The following is a 25,586-nucleotide window of genomic DNA, read 5'->3' on the forward strand; positions in this document are numbered from 1 at the left end:
CTGTTTTGAATGTGTAGAGTAAGTTTCTAATTTTGCAGTTTTTCTTTGCAGACTTTCTATTAGTCTCCCACATACAGTCATGTGTAACTTTATGTTCCTGGTAAGTTTGTATGTGTGTAACATGTATTTGATATACCACAGAATGTGCAGCATTCTTGAAATCAAAAGCTTAGCTAGTTTCCATCAGAATATACAGTCTGACTGTGACTTATAGTTGCACTGACAACATGACTAAGTATTTTGACTGCCTTGGTCATAGGCAATGGCACACAGACTAGATTTTCTGATGGCACTGACAAACTTACCTAAATATTTGCTTTTGGGGCAAAAACAAATAATTTTGAGTGAAGTATCTGCTTTTGCAGGTATTTCATTGAATTTTGCTGTTTGCAGTAACTGTTTTGAGAAATACACTAGTTGTGATGCAAATGTAAATCATGATGTGAGAAATGAACCAAATAGACTGAGAAAAACTGTAAAAGTAGATGTGTCTGAGGCACACGCGTAACACTGGTAGTCTCTCTCTGCTCATCTACTGCCTGCTGTGCATTTGGTGTGTGGTGGGTAGAACAGCTATTTACTGCTGAAATGCACAAGAACAGTTACAAGGTTATTATTATTAGGTTGATGGGGAATTACAGCAACATGTAGACATAATAATATAGATGTAGTAGTAATAAGAAAAATGAAGACAAACAATAGTGTACATTTCAGGAGAGTGAGGCAGTAAGTGAGACAGCTGTACTGAGCAAAGAGAGTGAATGAATGAGTGAGTGCTTGTATGTGCTGAGGGTGAGTACAGTAAAGCTCAGAACCAATCAGGTCATGATCAAGACGGTAAATATCATCTCAGGAACAGACACACAGACTGTAAGAAAATGGAAGGAACAGTCTTGTAAACACCCATGCCTGACATCTCTAAAATAGCATACACACCTCACACATCTCACACACAGATGATTCAAAGTTTCATAAGAAACTTCCAATCAAGAACATGAAATGATCACTACCACACACACACACACACACACACACACACACACACACACACACACACACACACACACACACACACTCTCACATCTATCTGCGGCCCTGAGGATGGGTCACCTATCTGGGGCCCTAAGTACGAGGCACCTATCTGGGGCCCTAAGTACGGAGCACCTATCTGGGGCCCTGAGGACGGGGTGCCTATCTGGGGCCCTGAGAATGGGCCACCTATCTGGGTCCCTGTGAACAGGGCACTTATCTGAGGCCCTGAGAACGGGGGCACCTCCCATGTCTTCTGATTTTCCCTCTCCCATCCAGTTTTGACTCCAGGCCACACCACATATCAGGAATTCATTTGAATAACAGAGGCCAAACCATCTCAGAACTCCCCTCCCCCTCTCTCAGTCCCTCTACTAATCTGACTATCCTGATGGAGGACTATTATTATAGAACCAGCTGTCTACCCAAATTATCACAAATTACCCCCAATCAACTCTTCACATGCTGCTTCTGATCCCTCCTCTCTGCAGTGTTTGTACAGTGTGGGTGAGAATGTAGACAGAGCCAAAGCAGGGACAACAGTCTCACAGCCAAAACTGTGATTTGTGTAGAGACCTTGTCAATGCCCTTGATAATGTACGTTTGGTTTACTCTCTATTCATCATCAATGGTAAAAAATCCCATAACACACCTTCTCTCCTTTATAGGGCATAATCAAATCAATGCAAATTATATGAACCAAAACACTCCTAAAATGCTTTATTTAGATATAATGAATATTCTTAAAGTCCTGCAACAGAGAGCAAGTGAAGAAATGACGCTGAAAACAAAATACTGATAAACAGAATACCTTCAGCAGTCTTCGACATGGGAACTCATTTATCAACAGAGGAATACAGTGGAGGAAGGGGCTGGTTAAAGGAGTGCAGCCTGAACGGAGGCAGTGGTGGCTGGACACTGTTGTCACCTTCCCCGCAGCAATGGCGCCTGGCCAGTAGGGCGGAGGTGGGGAGCACTATTTTTGTAGTGCTGGCTCAAGCGGGTTGCAGTTTCTCCATCATGGCTCCTGGGCCCTGTTACTATGGTGCAACCACAGTACCATAATTGCTCTGACAGCAAAGAAGCAGTTAGAACACGTGGAGGAGCAAGTGGGCTGGAAAATGCTTGCAGGAGTGTGTTTACATGTTTAGTGAGAAATCTGTAAAATGGCTGCAATTTGCCTTTTGAAGACTGCTCCTCTGGACACAGCGATGGGTGTGTGTGTGTGTGTGTGTGTGTGTGTGTGTGTGGGGAGGGGGGCGTTGGGGTGTATGTGTGAGAGGTGGGGGGGGGGGGAGAAATTATGTACATGGTTCTAGCTGAGAGTAAATGACATGAACCACATCAAAGAGTTCAACAGGAGAAAGAAAAAAGAAAGAGACAAGAGAGAAAGACGAGCGAGAAAGAGAAGGGACAGAGATGAGAAGGAGAAGAGAAAGAACGAGAAGAGACAGAGATGAGAGATAGACAAGAGAGACACAAGAGATCGAGGGACGAGTTAGAAAGAAGAGATGAGAAAGAGAAGAGAAAGATGAGAAATAGATGAGACAGAGAGAACAAAGAGAAGAGAAAGAGACAAGAGAGAAAGAGAAGACAGAAGAGAAATGTGACCATCACTATACTACAGTTCTGTACAGTAATGCCACTAACCGTCCAAACATATATGAGATCAACATATGTAATAATACCATCTATACATATATGAGGTCATCACATATAATAATACCATCTAGACATATATGAGGTCATTACATACAATACTACCATCTGACATATATGAGATCATCAAATATAATAATACCATCTATACATATATGAGGTCATCATATATAATAATACCATCTTTAATGTTCAATATAAGGTAGTGCAAATGTTTCCCCTTCACATAGTCTGGAGTAAAAAAAAAATACCGGTAATAATAAAAAATACATAGTTGCCCAGTATCATTATTCTATTCTGTATTATAATATGAATGTCTCTGTGTTCTGCATTATAATGTGAATGTCTGTGTTCTGTATTATAATGTGAATGTCTCTGTGTTCTGCATTATGTGAATGTCTCTGTGTTCTGCATTGTATTGTTACATTCTTTACATCTCCCCAATCCCTGGGTCATGGGTTCAAGTACAAGAAATTTCAGATTGAACAATCACACATGTACACAACATGTAAACATGCATATGCACATACAAGCAGGCCAATCTACATATTTTAGTAAATAAAGCATTTAAAGAAAAATAAAAAAAATGTAACCAACAGATGAATATTTAGTCTTTTACTCATGCATGTGCAATCACACTCACACACCTGCTAAGACACCCACACACACACACACACACACACACACACACACACACACACACACCACTCAGACATGACAGGCCAATCAAGTCCACACTGTCATTTTATTTTAATGGCTTGTGCTCTGCCACTCACTGTTTTCTACAGGGATCCGTCTCCCACCCCCCCCCTCCCTTCACCCTCTCTCTCCCTCTCTCACTCCCCTTTGCTCTCTCTCCTTCATTACTTTCACATACACACAAAGTGCATGGAGTGGTTCTGAACATGAAACTGAACCACAGTGTTGGTCAAAGACACGATGAGAGACTAATCATATATTAATTTACTAAGGCTCTCTCTAAATCTAAAGAAAACGTAAGAAAGCTAAATCAGTGCTTTAATGCACTGTGACTGCAGATAACATTTTTTGTGAAGTCAACAACAGCCCTTTGATGTGCTCCATATTCAAACTGGCCCTGTATCTGAAGAAAAGCATCCACACTTCTCCAGTTACCATAGGAACCTGACAGCCTACTGCCAGTTCTAAATCACAGACATCATTTGTCCTGGCATCTTTTGTCTGTAACCCCGATCCACATGCAGTGAAAGGTCATTCAGTATCACTGAACCATGTCATTCAGTACCACTAAATCATGTCATTCAGTATCACTGAACCATGTCATTCAGGTCCACTAAATCATGTCATTCAGTATCACTAAATCATATCATTCAGTTGCACTAAACCATGTTATTCAGTATCACTAAATCATGTCATTCAGTTCCACTAAACCATGTAATTTAGTATTACTAAATGTCACTGACCATAACCAGATGAACCAGTTAACTGGCCATAATAGGAACTGTTCAAGAGCAAAAATTCAAAGAGCAAAGATTTGTAGAATATTTAACAATGCAAATAAAATTTGACTTATAGTAAATAATCATAACCATAACACTGCAAATAGTTTGTCTTATAGTTCATTGTGTAACCTAGGAGTTAAAATCAAGATCACATAGTCTCATTTAAATGAGAACACGAGTCAGCATGTTTCCATGTAATGCTTAAAATGTTTCTGAAAATGTCACACAAATTATATGTAAAACCACATTCTGACAAATCAAAGAAAACATTTATGTCAAAAACCTTCCTAAAACATATTCTGTCAAATAGTTTCTGCAATAAATGAACTCTTGAAAATTACCTATAATATATAGATAGATAGATAGATAGATAGATAGATAGATAGATAGATAGATAGATAGATAGATAGATAGATAGATAGATAGATAATACAAGCTATAACTCTATTTATTTATGCATATTAAATGAACATCCTCCCCATCATCCCTCTTCAGTGACATTGTGTGTATGTGCTGCTGCTTTACTGGACCGTATCCTGTCATGACTTTGCCAAAATACTGATGAAATAGTGGATTAAATCATGCTTTTGTCTTCACAAAGCAAAGTACAGCCTTTCTTGTCTTTCTTGTCAGGCTCTCCTTCACAGGACATCATTAATATTTCAATAACCAAATTGAAAAATATATTCTATAATCAAAAATTGATCTATAGTAAAGACATGCAACATTACCCTCCAGGAGCTGTAGTGAATGCAGTCCTTCATTTCAACTACTGTCCCAGAGTCCTTTGTTGGCTAAGGCACCTCCCCCTTATTGACAGTTAAAAGCACCTCCCCCTTAATGACAATTAATGGTACCTCCCCGATTGACAATTAAAGGCACCTTCTCCTGATTGACAGTTAAAGGCACCTCCCCCTGATTGACAATTAAAGGCACCTCCCCCTGATTGACAGTTAAAGGCACCTCCCTTTGATTGACAATTAAAGGCACCTTCCCCTGATTCACTATTAAAGGCACCTCCCCCTGATTTACAGTTAAAGGCACCTCCCCCTGATTGACATTTAAAGGCACCTTCCCCTGATTGACTATTAAAGGCACCTCCCCCGATTGACGGTTAAAGGCACCTCCCCCTGATTTACAGCTAAAGGCACCTCCCCCTGATTGACAGTTAAAGGCACCTCCTCCTGATTTACAGCTAAATGCACCTCCCCCTGACTGACAGTTAAAGGCACCTCCCCCTGATTGACAGTTAAAGGCACCTCCCCCTGATTGACAGTTAAAGGCACCTCCCCCAGATTTACAGCTAAAGGCACCTCCCCCTGATTGACAGTTAAAGGCACCTCCCCCGATTGACAATTAAAAGCACCTTCCCCTGATTGACTATTAAAGGCACCTCCCCCTGATTGACGGTTAAAGGCACCTCCCCCTGATTGACAGCTAAAGGCACCTCCCTTTGACTGACAGTTAAAGGGAACCCGAGTAACCTGTGATTTTGCAGTATGAATTATATATGTATATGTTGTATTATATATTTAGATTTTGTATATGTATATGTTGTATTATATATGCCATTTTACAAATGTCAGGCAAGAATATGATAAATGACAGCTAAGTGTTAATATGACAGGTAAAAAACTTTGTTTACATTAAAACATATATTTTTTCCTGAGATGGCATTTACTGCCTTTGTCATCACCAGATTAGTTCTGAATTTTACTGTACTCACCCTCAGCACACACACACACACAAGCTATCTCTCTCTCTCTCTCTCTCTCTCTCTCTCTCTCTCTCTCTTCTTCCTCTCTCTCTGCTCAGTAAAGCTGTCTTTGTCACTGTCTCACTCTCCTTGTACACTATAGTTCGTCTTATTACTATTTTATCTACATTATTACGTCTACATTTTTCTTTTTGCTGAATGCTGCATATAATAATAATAATAATAATAATAATAATAATAATATAATTATTGTAATAATAATAACAACCTTGTAAGTGCTCTTGTTTGAGCGGTAAATCGTTGTTCTACCCACTACACACCAAACGCACAGCAGGCAGTAGATGAGCAGAGAGACTACCAAATGATACGAGTCTCTCTTCGGTCACAAAATAGAAATGCAGTACGATATTTAAAACAAACGCCCAAAACAGGCATCTATCCAGTTAAGGAATTATTAACTGGAATTTTTCGTTTTTCCGTTTTGTGCGGTTTGAAAATAATATACTAAAGCCACAGAGTAATGAACTTTCATTCATTTAAAGCAGTCAAGAACTTTGTTCGTTCTCCTCATCCATAGCTCCATTGTTTCAGACAGGTATATGTTCCTTTTCTTCCCGTATACTCTGAATTTCCTTTAACTTCACGGAAACGCTGTCGTTTGCTTTTTTTGCTTTTAAAAGAACGAATAAATAAAACAAGTAACTGTTGGTTGCGGATATGGCAGTGAACGGTATTAAAACGATGTTTGGTCTCGATTAAATGCTTTGGGGTCTTTGGATGGCGGTTGTGATATTTTTTAGGCTGGTGGTGGTATCCTAAAAAATTTCTTCACAGATATCCGATCAACATTTTTGCTGACATCGGCCTGATTCTGATATCAAATCGGTTCCATATCTAACTGATGCCTGAACTGACTGCACCGTGCAGTCAATCACGCTTTGGGTTAATTTCTTGATTTGACCTTTTACCTGTATTTATATTTTAGATGCAAATTACTACTGACCTTGTTTTTGACTTACTCACATACATTTAGCAGGGTAAACCTTTTCCAGAAGGGGGCAGTATTAGCACTGAAGAAGGACCACTGTTTAAAAGTGCCATATATCTACCTGACTATTTATTAACCTTGTGAGTAGGCTAACAATGATACAGAGTCCTTGACTCTCACAGTCACATATCTGCAAGTTTGTTATGCCACAATTGTAATACAGTTAACATGTATAAAATTATAAGTATTGTACTTTTTAAAATTCATAAATTCTGATATTTTATACCCAACAACCATATGTTTCTTAATAACAGGTAACAGCTTGTGAATTACCCCAGGTAAGCTCAGTTCATAAATAGTTAATCTTTTAAATGTCTTATTTCCTTTTTAAAGACATAACAACAATCAATTGTGATTATGTGGTGAAAGACAAATATACATTAAAAACACACGGACTGAGACACACACTCAAACGCACACATAGAAACACATACACACCCACAGAGACACATGCACGCACAAACCCACAAACACACGCACATGCGCACACACACACACACACACGCACACACTCACATGCACACACTCACACACACACGCACACACACACACGCGCGCACACACACACACACACACACACACACACACACACACACAATCACAAACACACACACACAGATGTACACAAAAAAGAAATGTGCACACAAACACATATACACACACAGGTCCAGAAACAGAACCACAAACACATGACAGAAAAAGCAAAATGACAGAACCACATACACACACAGTCAAAACTACAAACACACACACACACACACACAGATCTGCATTGCGCCATGACTGCAGGAGCTCTGATGCATTTGCCACAGTATTCTAGTGCAGTGTGTAAGTGCACACAACCATGGTCTCTCCACACAGCCTTCTCCTGTACCACAGACACAAAAACATTACACCTCCACCCTTCTGAACGCACCATACGTCCCAAACACATCACACCGTAGGAATGTTGTCTTCGGAAGACATAGTCATGTTTATTCGGCTCAGTGCAATGCATAAGCACACAGCAAAGGGCAGAAGGAGGCATCACAGGGACACGTCACCTGGCATTAAAACCTGAAAATGAGTCAAACTGCAAACTATGCTCAGGTCTAAAAGATCTATATGAGCGTTATGGTTTCCTAACACAAGGCATCGTTGAATACCTGGTTAAAATCATCCCATATCATTAAGGTCCCAGAGGTTTTAATACATCTGGTGTTCTGCTTTACCATAAAGCATGTATTTAATTATGTTAAATGGGTTTTGGTTATGACAAAATTATTATTATTAGATGTTGTAACTATTCAGTCAGTAGGTTATAATTAGTACATTCATTTACACAAAGACAGGATTACACTGAGATGTATTACTGCAGTTCCTCTATTTTAAAAATTTATATAATACACACAAGCACTAAACACATTTCTGCTCTCCTCATGCGCGTGCGTGCACACACACACACACACACACACGCACACACACACACACACACACACACACACACACACACACACACACACACACTAGTTAATTACTATTTGGACTTGAATGTTAATTTTCATAATAGTTTAAGTATGAAATATACCAACAATGAATCAAAGCTAGATATTTTTTGTGACTAATTTATTATTAGATCTTACTACTTTTAGGGGTAAAGCACTCTCTAACGTCCCGACTTTTAGGGGTAAAGCACTCTCTAACGTCCCGACTTTTAGGGGTAAAGCACTCTCTAACGTTCCGACATTTAGGCGTAAAGCACTCTCTAACGTCCCGACTTTTAGGCGACCCTAATAGGAGTTTCTTTATGTGCCGGTCTGTGTAAACAGCACTGCTGCGGTGTGACCGCTACTGTGTGTTCTGGGTGCTGCGTTGCCAAGCGAACCTGTGGTATCCGGCTAATACTGAGCCCTCTATCTCCGCGAGGAGAAAACATGAAGCGAGGCACGCAAACCCTTTAACAGCAGAAAACACGCAAAAACCCGCCTTCCGTTAGCCCGAATAATGGGATTTATTCCATATTTACGGAGTAACGCTTAAACAAAATTATTGCAAAACGTGCTATATCCTGTATATATCTAATTTACGTGATATTAAAAACGAATTATTGTTATTATTTTAAAACAATAATATTATATTCGATTTAATAATAATAATAATAATAATAATAATAATAATAATAATAATAAACTAGGCCGAACAAAAACAGAAGCACATGAAGAAATTAAATTTATAGTATAAATACTCGATTTTTCGCAATCGATGTGTTTATATCCAACACCGTCGATCATTTTTAATTGCGTCCGATTAGTTTAATGCCAAATAAATAATATGGATGTATGATTTTAGTATAAGTGTAGGACATAGGCTTGGAATTTAAATCATAAAGATGAATAAAACCTGGAACCTAAACCATTTTCTTAGATTAGCCTCTTTTTATTGATAACCCATTTTTGGTGTGCACGAGATCAATGCCTTATAATTTTTAATTTTGCGCCTCACTGCCCCTGAGCTAGCGAGGTGCGTTGACCCGGCACGAAGCCAGAACACCGGGCGCTTTGTGTGTGAGAAGTGCACTTAAAAAGTGAAGTACTGAACGACTCCACTCGGGATTAAATAGAAAAAAACTCTAAAAAGGCTATTTATAATTAGCTCACCATTTACACCCATTTTCTACTTTCCTCGTGCATAAAAACAGTTACATACGCTTCATGGAAAAAACACCGCAGCTGCGCAAAAGCTAAAAAAGGCCGTTAAACGTCTTATTTTCACAAATTACCACCATGGAAATATCTCTAATTAAAATTTGAACATGCATAAAGATTTAATAGTATAGACAATTCTACATGCTTAAAGCATAGCAAACTAAGTATAAATCGGTGTCCACCCTTTATAATTCCCTGCGAAATCGTGAAGGAAAGGAAGGAGAGAAAGGGAATGAGAGAGAGAGAGGGAGGGAGAGAGAGGGAGAGGGAGAGGGAGAGATATTTTGTTTCATTTGCAATGTCATGGAATGCCATTCTGACGCGCTCAGGCGGACTGTCTAAAATCACAGGCCTCCTTTATTCTCTCGTTTTGTACACTTGGCTCTTGCACTAAGCGCCTCTCCTCATCTCGCGTGGGTCTTGTAGCAGAGGTCATGAACAGGAAAGAGGGAGTCAATAAACAATGACACCTACTCCTAACCCGGGATTAGGGCTCCAGATAATCACTCGTTAGTAGATTAAATATGGGGGTCTTGCAGAGGCTGGCCGCTCGGTTTGTTACCCTAGAAATGACATCCAGACGACGGAAAGTCACTGATGCCAGGCGGACGACGTGCGCTCGCACAGCTTTGCGCAACCAAAACGCACAAGAGATCCACACCACACCGCGGTTAAATTGAGCGCTTTTGATAAAGAAACAACGATTGGCTAAGTTTGTTTAAACAATGTTCCTGCACACCCAGTAACTTGTTAGATTAACACGTATACCTAATAAATCACAACTAACCTGATTAGCTGTTAAGTCAGGAAGATCGCCATGCGCGTAAAATAATTTTGGCAGTAACAGCGGCCTCCGATATGTTCACACGTCCATAAAACACGGCGGGAAAATACGCACGACAGCACCGCGACAGGAGCACGCGCGCACGGGTCCACATCAGCGGAACCTTGACAAGCTTGTGACTTACCGATAAGCATGATGTGGATTAATTTTCAAATAAAATCCGAGTCTTTCAAACAAATTGCCGTCAAAGGAAGACGCTCACAAATACTCTTCGGCACGCCGATAAACCAGCAAAACGGTACTCCCGCGCCAATCTACCACTCAGCTGTGTTTTGTCGCTTCTCTTTGGCTTGTCCTTCTCTTCAGTCACGCGGACACTCGTTCACAAGCGCAAAGGAACGCCACATAAGCTCACGAGCCCCACTCATCTGTGCGCCGTCAAGGAGGAAAGGAACGGGAGGGGGTGTAATCGTCACCCCACACCCCCCTCACCCCTTCTCCCTCGATGCCGTTTAACCTGAACGGCACAGATGGGTAAATTAGCTGGTTCTATTTTCTCCTTTCATGGTTCATGATTTCGACTAAATAACTGTGAGTGATTGTATGTGCGCACAGACACCCGCTTATATGCGTCTGGGGGGGGGGGTAATGATAGCAAGGTAAACTGGGGCAAATCTGGAACCCACGGTAGCTCAGTATTTAAATTAGCACAGCTCATCTCAAACAAGCCTTTCTTAATAATAAGAAAATGAACGCCCTGTCCAGACGAGGTGACGCTGAGGAACACTGCGACGATAATAGCACGCGCGCTCGCTGCGCCAGGTGAGACACAGCACACGTCTCCTCTGGCTTTTGCTTCGCTTTAGCCTCGCGCTCTGCACTTTTCCTCTGCTTTCTCTGCACTCTGCGGCTGCGTCAGGATTCCTACAGATGTGTTGAATGGGACGGCACGCGCCACTAATTACACTTCCGGCCCTCGCAGGTCTTTATTACTAAAGAACCTTCCCTAATGCTGAAGATCTAACCACAGAACTACTAGAATAAACCAGTCAGAAATGTAATACAAATATGAAATTATTTATGCATAAAATATGTTTTTCAAGATAGAATATTATACAGGCATAAATAGAAGCATACACGTTGTATGTACTTTGTTTGTGTGTGACTGTGAGCGCGAGAATTCATACAGACTGCAGCTTTACACACTGACACATTAATAATGACACATTAGCAGAGACAGCTGTGTCCTCTTCCTGCCAAAATATCACACACACACACACACACACACACACACACACACACACACACACACACACACACACACACACACACACACACACACACACCAGTAAATACAGTATCACATCAATAAAGGAAGTCTAATTCCCTTAGGGTTAAGGTTACACAACCTGAAGTTAGGGTTAGGGTTAAATACCCTGAGGTTAGGGTTACCCTGGGGTATGTAACAGCTAGTGAAAAACAGTCCCTACTGAACCATCATCAGAGGCATTACACTGCCATACTAAAGAGCAACTGAATCAGGAGAGTTGGAGAAATAAATAATAAATTGTCAGTTTTGTCTCATGTTTGCTTCTTTATTTCTTTCTTTGCCTCAAACTCTTCTGAATGGTTTAAGGTTAGGTTATCATGAAGGTTAGGTTAGGGTGAATGTTAACTCTAAAGCTCTTCTGGATGGTTAAGGTTAGGGTTACCATGAAGGTTAGGTTCGGGTGAAGGTTAACTCTAAAGCCTTTCTTGATGGTTTTAGAGGAAATTGTGAATGGTCTTGTAAAATAGCACATCTGTGAAAGTTTATTGCAAAAAGTAAATGATAACATAATTATTCAAATAAATACTTTGTCATTATAGCTGAACAACTTAATTACAGCCTTTATTTCTGTTTATCGCAAGGTGCCAGGTGGCCGTCTCTGTCCTTTCCCTGGTCTGACACATCTACTAGTAAAAATGTGCTTTACATCCTACATTTAATATTGACAACAGTTAACCTTAGAGTTAACCCTAAGCCCAGAGTTAACCCTTACAATAACCCTAACCCTAGAGTTAACCCAGAGTTAACCCTAACCCTAACCCTAAGCGTAGAGTTAACCCTAACTCTAGAGTTAACCCTAACCCTAGAGTTAACCCTAAACCTAACCCTAGAGTTAACCCTAAACTTAAACCCTCTTCTCAGCTATTTGAGGATATATTTGTGCACATCAGGCAAAAGACCTGAGGTCTTATTTCAGTGCACTTATGCTTCTTCCAATATTTCACAATATAGGTAATTGGACCCCAAACCTCCAGTATCCCAGAATGCAGTGGGCTGTGTGACAGGAGATTGACAGGTAGGGTTGCTGGGATTTGCTCCATTAGGCTAGGAGGGTATTACAGGTAGAGTAACTGTAGTGCAGTACGTCACACTGCATCATCACCCTGCCAGCCATTTGGTTGAAGCCTGTTTAAAGGAAGTTTAATGAGGAACTCTGCCAACCAAGTGTTTCGTATCAGTGTGCCGCAGAGACAAAGACACAGACACAGACACACACACACACACACACACACACACACACACACACACACACACACACACACACACACACACTATTAGCTTTATAAGGGTTTTTTACAGTACTCTGTACTACTGCTGAGAGATATTACCAACCCTAGGGGCTTAATCCTGAACCTAAGCCTAACCCTAGGGGACTAGCCCTAAGCCTAATCCTTACCCTGACAATATTTTAGTTTTAGTTACAAACCTAAGATTAGGGTTAGGGTTCTGATTTTATTTCTTGTTCCTTGTAATTGTTTTCTGGTACATTTGTGTATGTTTATTGAATATCTGTAATGTAAGATGACCTTGAGTGTCCTGAAAGGCACCAATAAATAACATGTATTATTATTATTATTATTATTATTTTATTATTAGGTTTAAGGTTAGTCCTTCCCTAGCACTGACCTGAAGGTGATGTAGATGAGGCAACTATTTGAAGAATTGACCAGAAACGTCCTGATTAAACAAAGACAGCAGAAAGGACCATGAAAGCTCTGGAAATTGGGAAACAAGGTCTGTATTGCTGCTTTAAGGTTAGAGTTAAGGGTTAAGGGTTGGGAGTTAAGCCTTAGGGGTTACAAGATTGGATGGCATTGTGGCCTTGGACCTTTATTTTTAAATGTAGAAAATCATAAATAAACATGTTTAAATGAACAGTGCTTAAATGTTTAAATATACAATGTTTAAATAATCATATTTAAATAAAAATGTTTAAATATACAATGTTTCAATATACATATTTAAAAAATACAATTTCATAAACTGAACAATAATGATGTTAAAATGATCTTTTCTTTCTTTGTGTTTATGTGAAGACATGCATGTATTTAACATCAGTTCAAGCATCATTACTAATGGCAATCATGCATGTAACCACCCCAGTAACCTAGTCACTTCCCCCATCTCTCTCTTTCACAGACACACACCCAAACACACACACACACATCGGTTCCCAATCTCTCTCTCTCTCACACACACACACACACACACACACACACACACACACACACACACACACACACACACACACACACACACACACACACACACACACACACACACAGGACCTGGAATCTTTGTTTGAGGCAGCATCTGTTTGGTCTGATAAAGGAATTAGAACGTCTATTTCCACAAATGGCCACTGGAGAGGCATGAGACCATAAGACCATGGTGTGTGAGTGTATCTGTGTGTATATGTATGCGTGAGTGTATCTGTGCATATGAATGTGTGTGTGAGTGAGTCTGTGTGTATATGTGTGAGTGTATCTGTGTGTATATGTATATGTGAGTGTATCTGTGTCTATATGTATGTGTTAGTGTATCTGTGTGTGTGTGTGTGTATCAGTGTCTATGTGTGTGTGTGTGTGTGTGAGTGTACCTGTAAGAATATGTATGTGTGTGGCTCTGTACATGTGAATGTATGGGACAGAGAGAGCACACAAGCAAGAAACCCTGGTGAGAACATGCACAGTCCAGAGATGAGAGAATGATACTCAGACAAAGAGAATTTAGAATTACAGTGTGTATGTGCATGTGTGAGTGTTTTTGCGTGTGTGCATATGTGTGTGTGAGTGTTTTTGCGCGTGTGCATATTTGTCTGTGAGTGTGTTCCAAGTCCTGTCTGCAGAGAGCCTGAGATGATTAAACCCAATTACACGCTACAGATATGACCTAAGGCAAAGGCCAGTCTTACCAACTCACATGCACGCCCATGCATGTGTGCATACACACATGCGCATGCACACGTGCACACACACATGCACAGGATTTTTATACATTTACAGAGTAACACACTCAAGCACACAAACAGATGTTTAATACAGATACAAAAGTAACAAAGACACTTTGCCATTTTTTGTATCCACCACTGAGAAAGCCTGAACCATGTACCAATATTCCAATGGATGATGGAAAACAAAACATGACCAGCACAAACAATAAGATATATATATATATATATATATATATATATAAACACACCCATATGTCCACATACATTATTCAGAAAACAACATAGTAAAGCTGTAAACCCATTAAACTCAGTATACTCACTACTGTGTAAATGTAGATAGGCAAAGCTGTCAATGTATTATTGCAGCATAAAATACAAAATATATAAAACATAAAATTAACAGAGTAAGAATGCTTTCATAGATAGTGTTAATAGTTTATTTTTGCCATTAAATAAAATGCAAAGTGAACAAACAAAAAAGAAATCTAAATTATATATATTTTTGCAAATCAAATATTTGGCATGATCAACCTTCAAAATAACATCAATTCTTGTAGGTACAGTCACACAGCTTTTGAAAAGATTCTGCAGGGAGGTTGCTCTAAACAGCTTAACTAACCATAGAACATTCTTGCTAAAATCCTTTTCTTTTCATGTAATCCCAGACAGACTCATTGGTGTTGAGATCAGAACAATATCATCACTTCCAGGACTGCTTGTTCTTCTTTTACACTTAATGACATTGGCTGTTTGGGGTCATTGTCCTGCTGCAAATTACATTTGGAGCCAATCAGACACCTCCCTCATGGTACTGCATGATGGATGAGTATCCGCCTGCATTTCTCAGCATTTAGGACATCATCAATTCTGACCAAATCCCCAATTCCATTTTGCTGCAACTCTAAACTAGCAAGGACCCTCCACCATGCCACATTCCTGACTGAGCTGTTCTCCAGCAAAAAAACTTCAGTCTTCAGTTCTGGTCTTCTACTTGTTATATATTATGACTTCTGCTGCAATTTCTCTGTTGCCGTGATTATATTTATAGTTGAGTCACTTGGCCTTGTTTCCACATCGAAGGTGTGGCTTTTTGACACAATTCTTCCACAAAGACCACTTCTCTCAGGAGCTCTCCAAACAGTAGATTGTGTACCTGGAGTTCTCTAAACAGCATATGGTGTACCTGGAGTTCTCTAAACAGCATATGGTGTACCTGGAGTTCTCTGGACAGCAGATGATGTACCTGGAGTTCTCTGGACGGCAGATGATGTACCTGGAGTTCTCTGGACAGCAGATGATGTACCTGGAGTTCTCCAAACAGTAGATGGTGTACCTGGAGTTCTCCAAACAGTAGATGGTGTACCTGGAGTTCTCCAAACAGTAGATGGTATACTGGGTCCCACTGGTTTCTGCCAGTTCAGATTTGATACCACTGCTGGACATCTGATTTTGAGGAGGTCAGTGTGATGTGTTTCCTGATATCACCTTTCTCTTTGTGTTTCTTCAAATGGCCTTGTGCAGCACATCTCGACACCCCAGTCTACTATGATTGGGGCAGTCATGGCCTGGCGGTAGGGAACTGGTCTTGTAACTGGAAGGTCAAGGGTTCGATTCCCAGACCTGAGGCCATGACTGAGGTGCCCTTGAGCAAGGCACCTAACCCCAACTGCTCCCCGGGCACCAGGCTAGGGCTGCCCACCGTTCTGGGCACGTGTGATCCACAGCCCCCTAGTAATCACTAGTGTGTGTGTGTGTTCTAATTGCACAGATGGGTAAAAAGCGGAGAACAAATTTCAATTGCGGTGAAAAATCACAATTGACAAAATATGGCACATTTACATTTTACATTTACATTTAGAAGTCTCTTCCTGGGAGAGACATCACTGATGCAGCCATTACAGGAGGCTTTGGTTCCTCAGTTCCTCAGTTCCTCAGTCCTCCTACACAGCTGTTTCTGTTTCAGTTAATGAGCCTTGCAATAGACACAAAACTAAAATGTACAGAAAACATGAAAAGTATGAGACATATTCTAAATTATATACACTTTCTATCTTACATTTTAAATGAATAAAGTCCTGAATAAAGTGCTTAAATGTAGCTGATGCCTACGACCCCCTGACATCCAATTTAGCAACTCATACAAACACAACCACAAAGGTAAAGCTCAAAATAATGATGTATTTCCACCAACCAAATGACAGAGGTTACTACACCTGTAACCTGGGTAAAACATTGCTGGTTGTCTGATATCTTCCAAGGATTGGAAGTGACTTTACAGAAATGTCACAGCATGAAAAAGAACATGAAAACCAGTGCATGCACCACCTCGTGGTCGAATCTGGTAATGACACTTTACACACATACTAGTAGTGCATACATACTAGAGCACATAAATATATTAAATGTACTACTGCATACTACTACTATATTAAATACTACTATTCGTATGTACACCTAGTTTTACATCTATGTTTTCATTTACAAACTGGTTCCTCTATACAAACTGGCTGCTTAAATACACTGCAGTTATATATATATATATATATATATATATATATATATATATATATATATATATATATATATATGCAACGTTACTATATAAAGCTTTATATATTTATATATACTATGTAAAGCCTTTATCAGTGACCAGAGCAGCCAACCAGAAAATTCCCATCATGAAACACTAACTCGTTTGCATATTCCAGTCCCATTTGCTCACCACCCGTGAATAAATTAATACATGAATAATAATGGGAGTCAGAATATACCTCTGTTTCATGCTGTCTCTCCTCTCAAAAAGCAAGACAAAGACGACTGTACATGTAGTACCATTTATACCTAGTGTGTGAGTGAGTGTGTGTGTATGTTCATTTTAGCTATCATGTGACCAAAGATACCCATCGTGCAACAGTCAGGATTGCTCGGCAGACACAGAAATAGAGAAGTAGAAAGTCAAATAGAGAGAGAGAGAGAAACAGAGAGACAGAGAAAGAGACAGAGAGATAGAGAAAGAGAGAGAGAAAGACGACCATGAGAGATAGAAGGAGAGGGAGAGAGGGAGAAATAGAGAGAGGGCAAGAGAATGCAAGAGAATCAGAGAGAGAGAATCAGAGCCCAAAGATACAGAGAAAGACCAGAAAGAGGCTGGAGTGAGAGTAACACTGTCAGCATCCCCAACAACAGCATCTCAGCTATGTAGGCACCAGCACAACTGACATGATAGATAAATACACACAGACAAAATTTCTCTCATTCACATATAAACACATGGTCACACTAGTGTACACATGAAACACAAAACATCAGTTTAACATAATAAATGTATAATGATAATAATGAACAAAATTTTTCTGTGTGTGTGTGGTTGCTGCAATGCTGACTTAATGTAGAATTTGAGGACAGAAGCCTGGAGGAATCAACAGAAGGTGAGCAGAGATAAGACTGTGTGTGTGTGTGTGTGTGTGTGTGTGTGTGTGTGTGTGTGTGTGTGTGTGTGTGTGTGTGTGTGTGTGTTCTCTAGTTCCCCTTCATGCTGGTGTACAGGGTGGCCCGTACACCCATCAAACACGTGTATATATTTCATTGTATATATAAGCAGAATGTTTGCAAGAAGTGACATTGTGGTCTTTAGTGTTATAGTAAAGGTCTAAAATATCAACATATTCTACCACTACATTATAATACACACTACATCACACCACACACTAAATCACACATTACTACATGAAATAACTATATACTGCATTAATATACACTACATCACATGACACATTACTTCACATTGTTTACTAGTGTAATCTCTGTATGGTTGGGGTTAATGTTAGGCTTAGGTTATTATCCACTAGTATAAATACAATAGATTTATTCCATGAAATGCAGGAAAAAATGTCTTCCCATTTACCATTTCTAAACATACATGGGCATATTTTACAGAAAACGACAAATGTTATTTAGTCATGATACACAGACACCCACACTACTCCCATTACATGCACCCCCCCACCCCACACACACACACAATGAGAGGGGCAGGTGTGCGTAATCTTGTATGTGTTACTCCTTATGTGTTACACACACACACACACACACACACACACACACACACACACATGCACATATGTACACACATGTACACATATGTATACACACGTACACACATATGTAAATACCCATACACACATTCAAACATATGCACACACATATGCACAGGTTCGTACACACACCCACACCATGTAGATAAGAACCTAAAGTCATTCAGTATATGCATGCGTGTTTGTGTCCTTTGTGGTTAATGCAGTGCAGTTTTCTCATGGTGAGCACTGCCTACCTTAATTTAACTCCAATCATGATGTCTTACAGCAGCAAAAAGGTCTAATCAATGATCTTTTGTGTCCTATGCTACAAAGGCACACACACACACACACACACACACACACACACACACACACACACACACACACACACACACACACACACACACACACACACACACACACACACACACACAGTCAGTTTAGGAGCTGCTTTAGACAGCTTTCTGAGAGGGGCGTGACGATCCTGAGCGTTTCCGTGGTGAACATGTTCGGTTGCTATGTAATTATGGTCTATTCGCATGAGAGATTGCACCTGAAGTGGGTCTGACTGCTGTGTGTGTGTTTGTGTGCGAGAGAGAGAGAGTGTGTATGCAAACTGTGTTTTTGCACACTGTGTGTTTGTATATGTGCCTTTACCTATATGTGTGTATATATGTGTTTGTATATGTGCCTTTACCTATATGTGTGTATATATGTGTTTGTATATGTGCCTTTATCTGTATGTGTGTGTGTTTGTATTTGTGCCGTTATCTGTATGTGTGTGTGTGTCTGCCTTTATCTGTATGTGTGTCAGAATATAAAAAAATATGTCCATGATTCGTGTTTCATGACAGAAATATCTACCTTTATCACAAATGCAGTATAATGCTAATTGCAGTACTTGTCTATGTGTACATGTGCATGTACATGTACACTTATGAGTTTGTGTGAGTAATTAATTAATTAATAGCAAATCCCAGTAGGTTGTGGTTGTTTTTGAAAACATATTAAAGTATCATATTAAAATATCAAACAAACCCTTAATACAAAAGATCAATGAAGCATTTATTGCCAATGATTAAGACAGTTCCCGAACGTTCTCATGAAATCAGAAGAAGGGTTGCTCATGGAGTTCCAGATGAGACCAAGGAAGACTCGTAAGGAAGACTTATGAGGAAGATTCACGAGGAAGACTCACGAGGAACGTGTGCTCTTTCAACTTTGTATAAACAATCAGGAGCATACTGTGAACCATACATTTGCTGTTACAATAGATATGACTAAGAAAAACAAACAAATACATAAATAACTGAACTTCATAACCAGTACAACCAAAAGCCCTGAGGTCCTGAGGTCAATAAGGAGTTTGTTAATAAAGACGGCGCCAGGCATGAGGGCTTATATGGGTCACTCCAGCCATCCCTGCTGAGTACAAAAGCAACTTGAAATGACCTGCAGCAACAACACCACAGATGTTGCCTTATACTCCAAACACCATAGCCTTGGTTTACACTCCAAACACCATAGCCTTAGTTTGCCCTCCAAACACCATTGCCTTGGTTTACACTATGAACACATAAGGAGATTACACTCCAAACACCATAGCCTTGGTTTACACTTTTCCTACCTGAGTTGCCACTGTTCATATATTTCAGCCTCTTCTGGTGGGTTTTGCCATTGTAATGTATCTGTGCTTGTGCAGCAGAGTTCAGTTGAATGTTACACACTTCGCAGAGCATGTATGACCTGTGCTTACGCTCCCATTTGACACGAGACTCTGGGGGCGGAGCATCAAGTTCTGTTAACTCCACCCTCTCAGAAGTCCCGCCCTTGGGTCTGTTGTCTGCAGCCAGAGCTTCACATTTGCCTACAGGGCTGAATGGCCGCTTCATTCCTGAGACACACAAACACACACACACACACACACCCATAGAGAGAAAATACAAGGAAATCCATTTAATAAAATAAATCTCAAAAATATCAAAAACAAAATTACTTTTCAGAGCAAATAAAATACACAGTGCATTGATTAACAGACAACATACACGCAATGGGGCCTGGTGGTAGGGAAATGGTCTTGTGACCGGAGGGTCGTGGGTTCGATTCCCAGACCTGAGGCCATGACTGAGGTGTCCTTGAGCAAGGCATCTAACCCCAACTGCTTCCCGGGCGCCAGGCTAGGGTTGCCCACCGCTCTGGGCACGTGTGTTCCACAGCCCCCTAGTAATCACTAGTGTGTGTGTGTGTGTTCTAACTTCTAAAAGCGGAGGACAAATTTTGATTGTGGTGAAAAATCACTATTGACAAAATATGGCACATTTACAATTCTCAAAATTTTAAACAGTTCATCTGTTATCCACGAGGGGGAGCCAAACCTCACCACGAACAAAAGCAAAGGGTGAACATGTACATATGCATCAGTTCGGACAGCAGATTTAGAATGTACTCCTTCTGGAGAAAAGAAAATTTATATTATTATTATTATATATTAAACTATATTGATACTAATATATATATATATATATATATATATATATATATATATATATATATATATATATATATATATATATATATATATACACACATCATTAAGGTCTGTTTCACCCTCAGCACATACCCATACATACACAGGACTCTTTGTGTTTCTCTTACCCTGAATGCAAACACACATGCACATGGGGTAACAGCTCACTGGTAGGACCAGACATTGAGCAAGAATCTTTCCACAGATTCATTCACTCTAACCCTAACCCTAACACTCCAAAATCCCAACCCTAACACTCCAAACAACCCCAACCAAACCCTAAGGCTAGTCCACTCTATCCAAATCTATTCTCAACCAAACCCTAACCCTTTTCCACTCTATGCTAATCTACTCTTAACCAAACCCCAACCCTATTCCACTCTATGCTAATATCCCCCTAACCAAACCCTAAGCCTAGTCCACTCATCATGGTAGCATCCTGGATCTGTCCACAACTCCCATTACAACCTTGTAAGGGGAAAATTTTTTATGCGATTCCTCTGCTGTGCTTGCATGTGCATGTATGTGTGTGTTTATGCATGCATGTGCATGTATGTGTGTGTATGTGTGTGTTTATGCATGCATGTGCATGTATGTGTGTGTATGTGTGTGTTTATACACACATTTGCATGTATGTGTGTATGTGTGAGTGTCTGTATATATGGGAATGTGTGGCAGAAGGGTTAAACTTACATTTGTGTGTGTATCAGTAATCCATAAGTAAGTACTGAGTGCAGGGCAGTATGACACAGCAGCAACTAAGGCTGACTTTTCCAGACTCAGATCTGCTTGCTCTGTGAGCTTGGTGCATTTGGTCAAGTGTGAAAGCTTTTGTCAAACTGGAAGTGTTCCTGAGCACCAGTCTCTGATCATTCTGTCTGGGGTTAGGGAAGGATGAGTTCCCCTCTAGGGTTAGGGTTGTCAAACTGAATTCACGCAAATGTCCTATGCAATCATTCCATGTCTTCTCTATTATGCACTAGTATATGCAGAGGTGTCAATTCCAGGTTCAGAAAGTAAAAGTCCTCACCAGAATTTTGCTCAGGCTTGCTAGATTTTCTAATTAGTGCAATCCAGGTAAAATTAGTGGAATCAACACAATCCAGGAAGTCTGAGCAAAATCCTGGTGAGGACTTTTACTTTCTGAACCTGGAATTGACACCTCTGAGTATATGGTTAATAAAACTGCACATCAAAAGGACTGTCTACCTGACAGATTGTTACCAATTTGTACTTGTAAATAATGAATGCTCAGAATGCACAAAGGTAAAATACGGTGTCCCACAAGGATCAGTAATGGGCCCCATATTATTCTCATTGTATATGCTACCGCTAGGCATATTAGTCCTACTCTCTCATTGTTACACTGGCTTCCAGTTAAATATCAAATTGATAAAAAAATTCTTCTGTTGACCTATACAGCATTAATTGCGCCACAATATCTGAGTAAAATTGTTGCATTCTATAACCCATCTAGCCTTCTGCACTCCCAAATTGCAGGATTTCTCTTAGTTCCGAAAAATTGCAAAGATTTTAGTAGTGCAAAATGCTTTTTTTTTCACAGTTTTTGAAGGAAATCGGCTGGTAGGTTGTTCCAAACATCTTGAAAAACAAACCACAAATCGGCAGGTGCCGATTGTATTCAAGTGGTGCTACTCACTCGCAGTAGTTTAAATTACGCTGATAGCATGAATAACATGAACATACACTCATAAACATTAATCCTTCAATATAAGATCCTTTCGGTAACTGTTTACCACTGTAGCCTAAAACTGCTATAATGTACATTCGACATGTTATGATCAGGGTTGCCAACTTTTCAAGATCACTTGGAGTGAGATTTGAAATTGGAGGGGGTGGCGAGTGTATATTGTTGACGGGGGGGAGGGTTGCGAACATAAATTGTTGACTGGGTGATGAACGTAAATTGTTACCAGGCGGGGTGTAAAATGGACACAAATTAAGTATTATATTGCGATCGATCGATCGCCAGTGGTTGGCGCCAGAGCGAACTAGTAACTAATTGAATCATGGATATGGATCAGAGGTAAATAAACTAGATTTTTTTTTTTCAGCATGAGAAATCGGAAGTGTGGCGTGAGAGTGTGTGAAGACAGTCAAATGCATGTGTCTCATGCTCAATGCGTGAGAGTTGCCAACCCTGGTTATGATAGAGATTGTAAGCCGGCTGTCAGCTAGAATCGTTCACCCAACATGAATCAACGAAAAATTATAAATCTTAATTTCCACAAAACCTACAAACGGTACTTTGGCCAGCATAACAAATGGTTTTCAAGTGGCTGGTGACACTGGCGATGGTGGGTGCCACTTCTGAGAGGCCAGTTACGTTGGCGGTTGCCACTTCTAATCGGCATGTGCCACTGCTGATTGACGTGCCAATTGCAGGTGATGAGTAGTGTAGGCAGGTGCCGATTGTATTCAAGCGGTCCTACTCGCTCGCAGTGGTTTATACTACGCTGATGGCATGAATAACATGAGCATACACAGAGAAATATAATAAATCCTTTAATATATATTGTCTTCGTTAACTGTTACCAGTGTAGCATACTATAATCTAACTTCAACATGATAATGTCAAACAACATAAAAACTATTAATTTAGATCTAGTTAGCCGGCTATCAGCTAGAATCATTCACCAAACATAAAGCAGATGCCAAAATCGAGTGGCACTAGCCACACTAAGTGCCACGATTTTGTGGCGGTTGCCACTTCTAATCGGCATGTGCCGATAGTGGATGACGTATTTTGTGGCACATGCCACTAGGTGTCACTTCCTGTTGTCACATGCCAAATAGGGACTGAACCATTACTGAAATATTGGTTTGATTTAGATTTTTTTTTTGTTCGCTCGTTGTTGTTGTAAATTTATAAAAATAAACAATTATTACTGTATTTTCTGGACTTTAGAGCACCTCAATATAAGCCGCACCTACCAAGTAAAACAAAAGGAAAATGTTGTATAAGCCGCACCGGGCTATAAGCCGCATATATACAGTCAGTCGCATATGAATACAGTCAGTTGCCGTCTAACGACGGGTCTGGTTAACAATGGATCAGAGTTACGACCAACTTTTTAAAATTTTGCGTGGTGCGCGGAGGACCATTGGCAGCACAGTTGCGTGTTCATGTTGCGTGAGATGATACACCGGCATACTGCCTGTATTTTAGGGTGTTTTTACTCATTTTTTTCTCTCCCAACGTTATTCCTTTACAGCTTCAAATACATGTATTATGTAAATTAGGTGATGATGTCATTTAGCGACTTCTAGCGACTTTTAGGACAACCAATAGCGACTTTCCTTACTGAGGAGTTGGCAACAGTGGGCATGCCGTGTTGTGTACGATCAGCTGAGGCAGCGCAGCCTCCACTACAGCCCATCTCAGCAACGCGATCGCTCTTTCTCACGCTGTACGCATGCACGAGAACATTGTTAGTTTGTACTGTAGTTTGTACTGTATTTACGATCAAAGCGTATCTAAATCTATGGTCACGCTTAACGACGAAAACTGCTTTACGGTGGACTTTTCAATCTCTAACGCCATCTTTAAGCGGGGTTAAACTATACATTTAACTGAACTGATCAGTTTCTGAACGGTGCCTGTAGCAATTCATGTGCGACAGTTTTAGCTTTCAGCCGGTGTTGTGTCGAATTCTGACTCCCCTCGTTTATCCGCGCATAAAGACGCTACAGATTATAATGTCGATTTATGTTTCTATGCATAAATAAGAGCTAGACTTTAATTACCAATCACAGCAAACGGCACGGCATTATCTATGTCCAAAGCCACACTGGCTCAAGGGTGTTAATTATTTTAAATAATATGCACACTGGCTATAAGTTCACCTCTGACCATGACTTCGCAGTATTACAGCAGTATTATGTCTAAATATCTAGTTAGGACAAAACTAGAGTGCTCAATGAACTAAGTTATAATCACTGTAACTCCCGAATATCATCTGTAGCGTCTTTACGCGTGTGCAAACAAGGTCGGAATTTGGTACAACACATGTTGGTTTGAAAAACTTTCTCTGTCGTGCCTGCTGGTTGCATGTGCTAAATGAAAATGAGCAATTTCTTCTTTGATTTACAACTTTGACCTACCACCTGATTCACTTTCTGCTCCGCCCTCTGACGGGTGAAGAAAAATCTACAGAAAAGCCGCACCTCAGTATAAGTCGCATGGTTCAAATCGCGGGAAAAGAAAGTAGCTTATAGTCCAGAAAATACGGCATTTATATTTTTAAAAGCATTCTTAGTGTACAGCATTTTTTGCA

The 25,586-nt window shown here is 40.1% G+C and overlaps 1 protein-coding gene across 3 annotated transcripts in view; it reads right to left on the minus strand.

Annotated features, from left to right (window-relative positions):
• Positions 1–25,586, minus strand: part of znf385c (zinc finger protein 385C) — a 113,007-nt gene that overhangs the window by 55,637 nt on the left and 31,784 nt on the right. For 2 of the 3 annotated variants that reach the window (XM_076995439.1, XM_076995434.1), the window contains exon 2: positions 20,389–20,655. In XM_076995439.1, the coding sequence (XP_076851554.1) occupies positions 20,389–20,655 (267 nt within the window). Of the gene's footprint in view, positions 1–10,586; positions 10,823–20,388; positions 20,656–25,586 lie in introns of those variants that run through there. The other variant, XM_076995441.1, reaches the window with a different exon arrangement.

Source organism: Brachyhypopomus gauderio, chromosome 2 (assembly GCF_052324685.1).
Source record: "Brachyhypopomus gauderio isolate BG-103 chromosome 2, BGAUD_0.2, whole genome shotgun sequence".
NCBI classification, from domain to species: domain Eukaryota; kingdom Metazoa; phylum Chordata; class Actinopteri; order Gymnotiformes; family Hypopomidae; genus Brachyhypopomus; species Brachyhypopomus gauderio.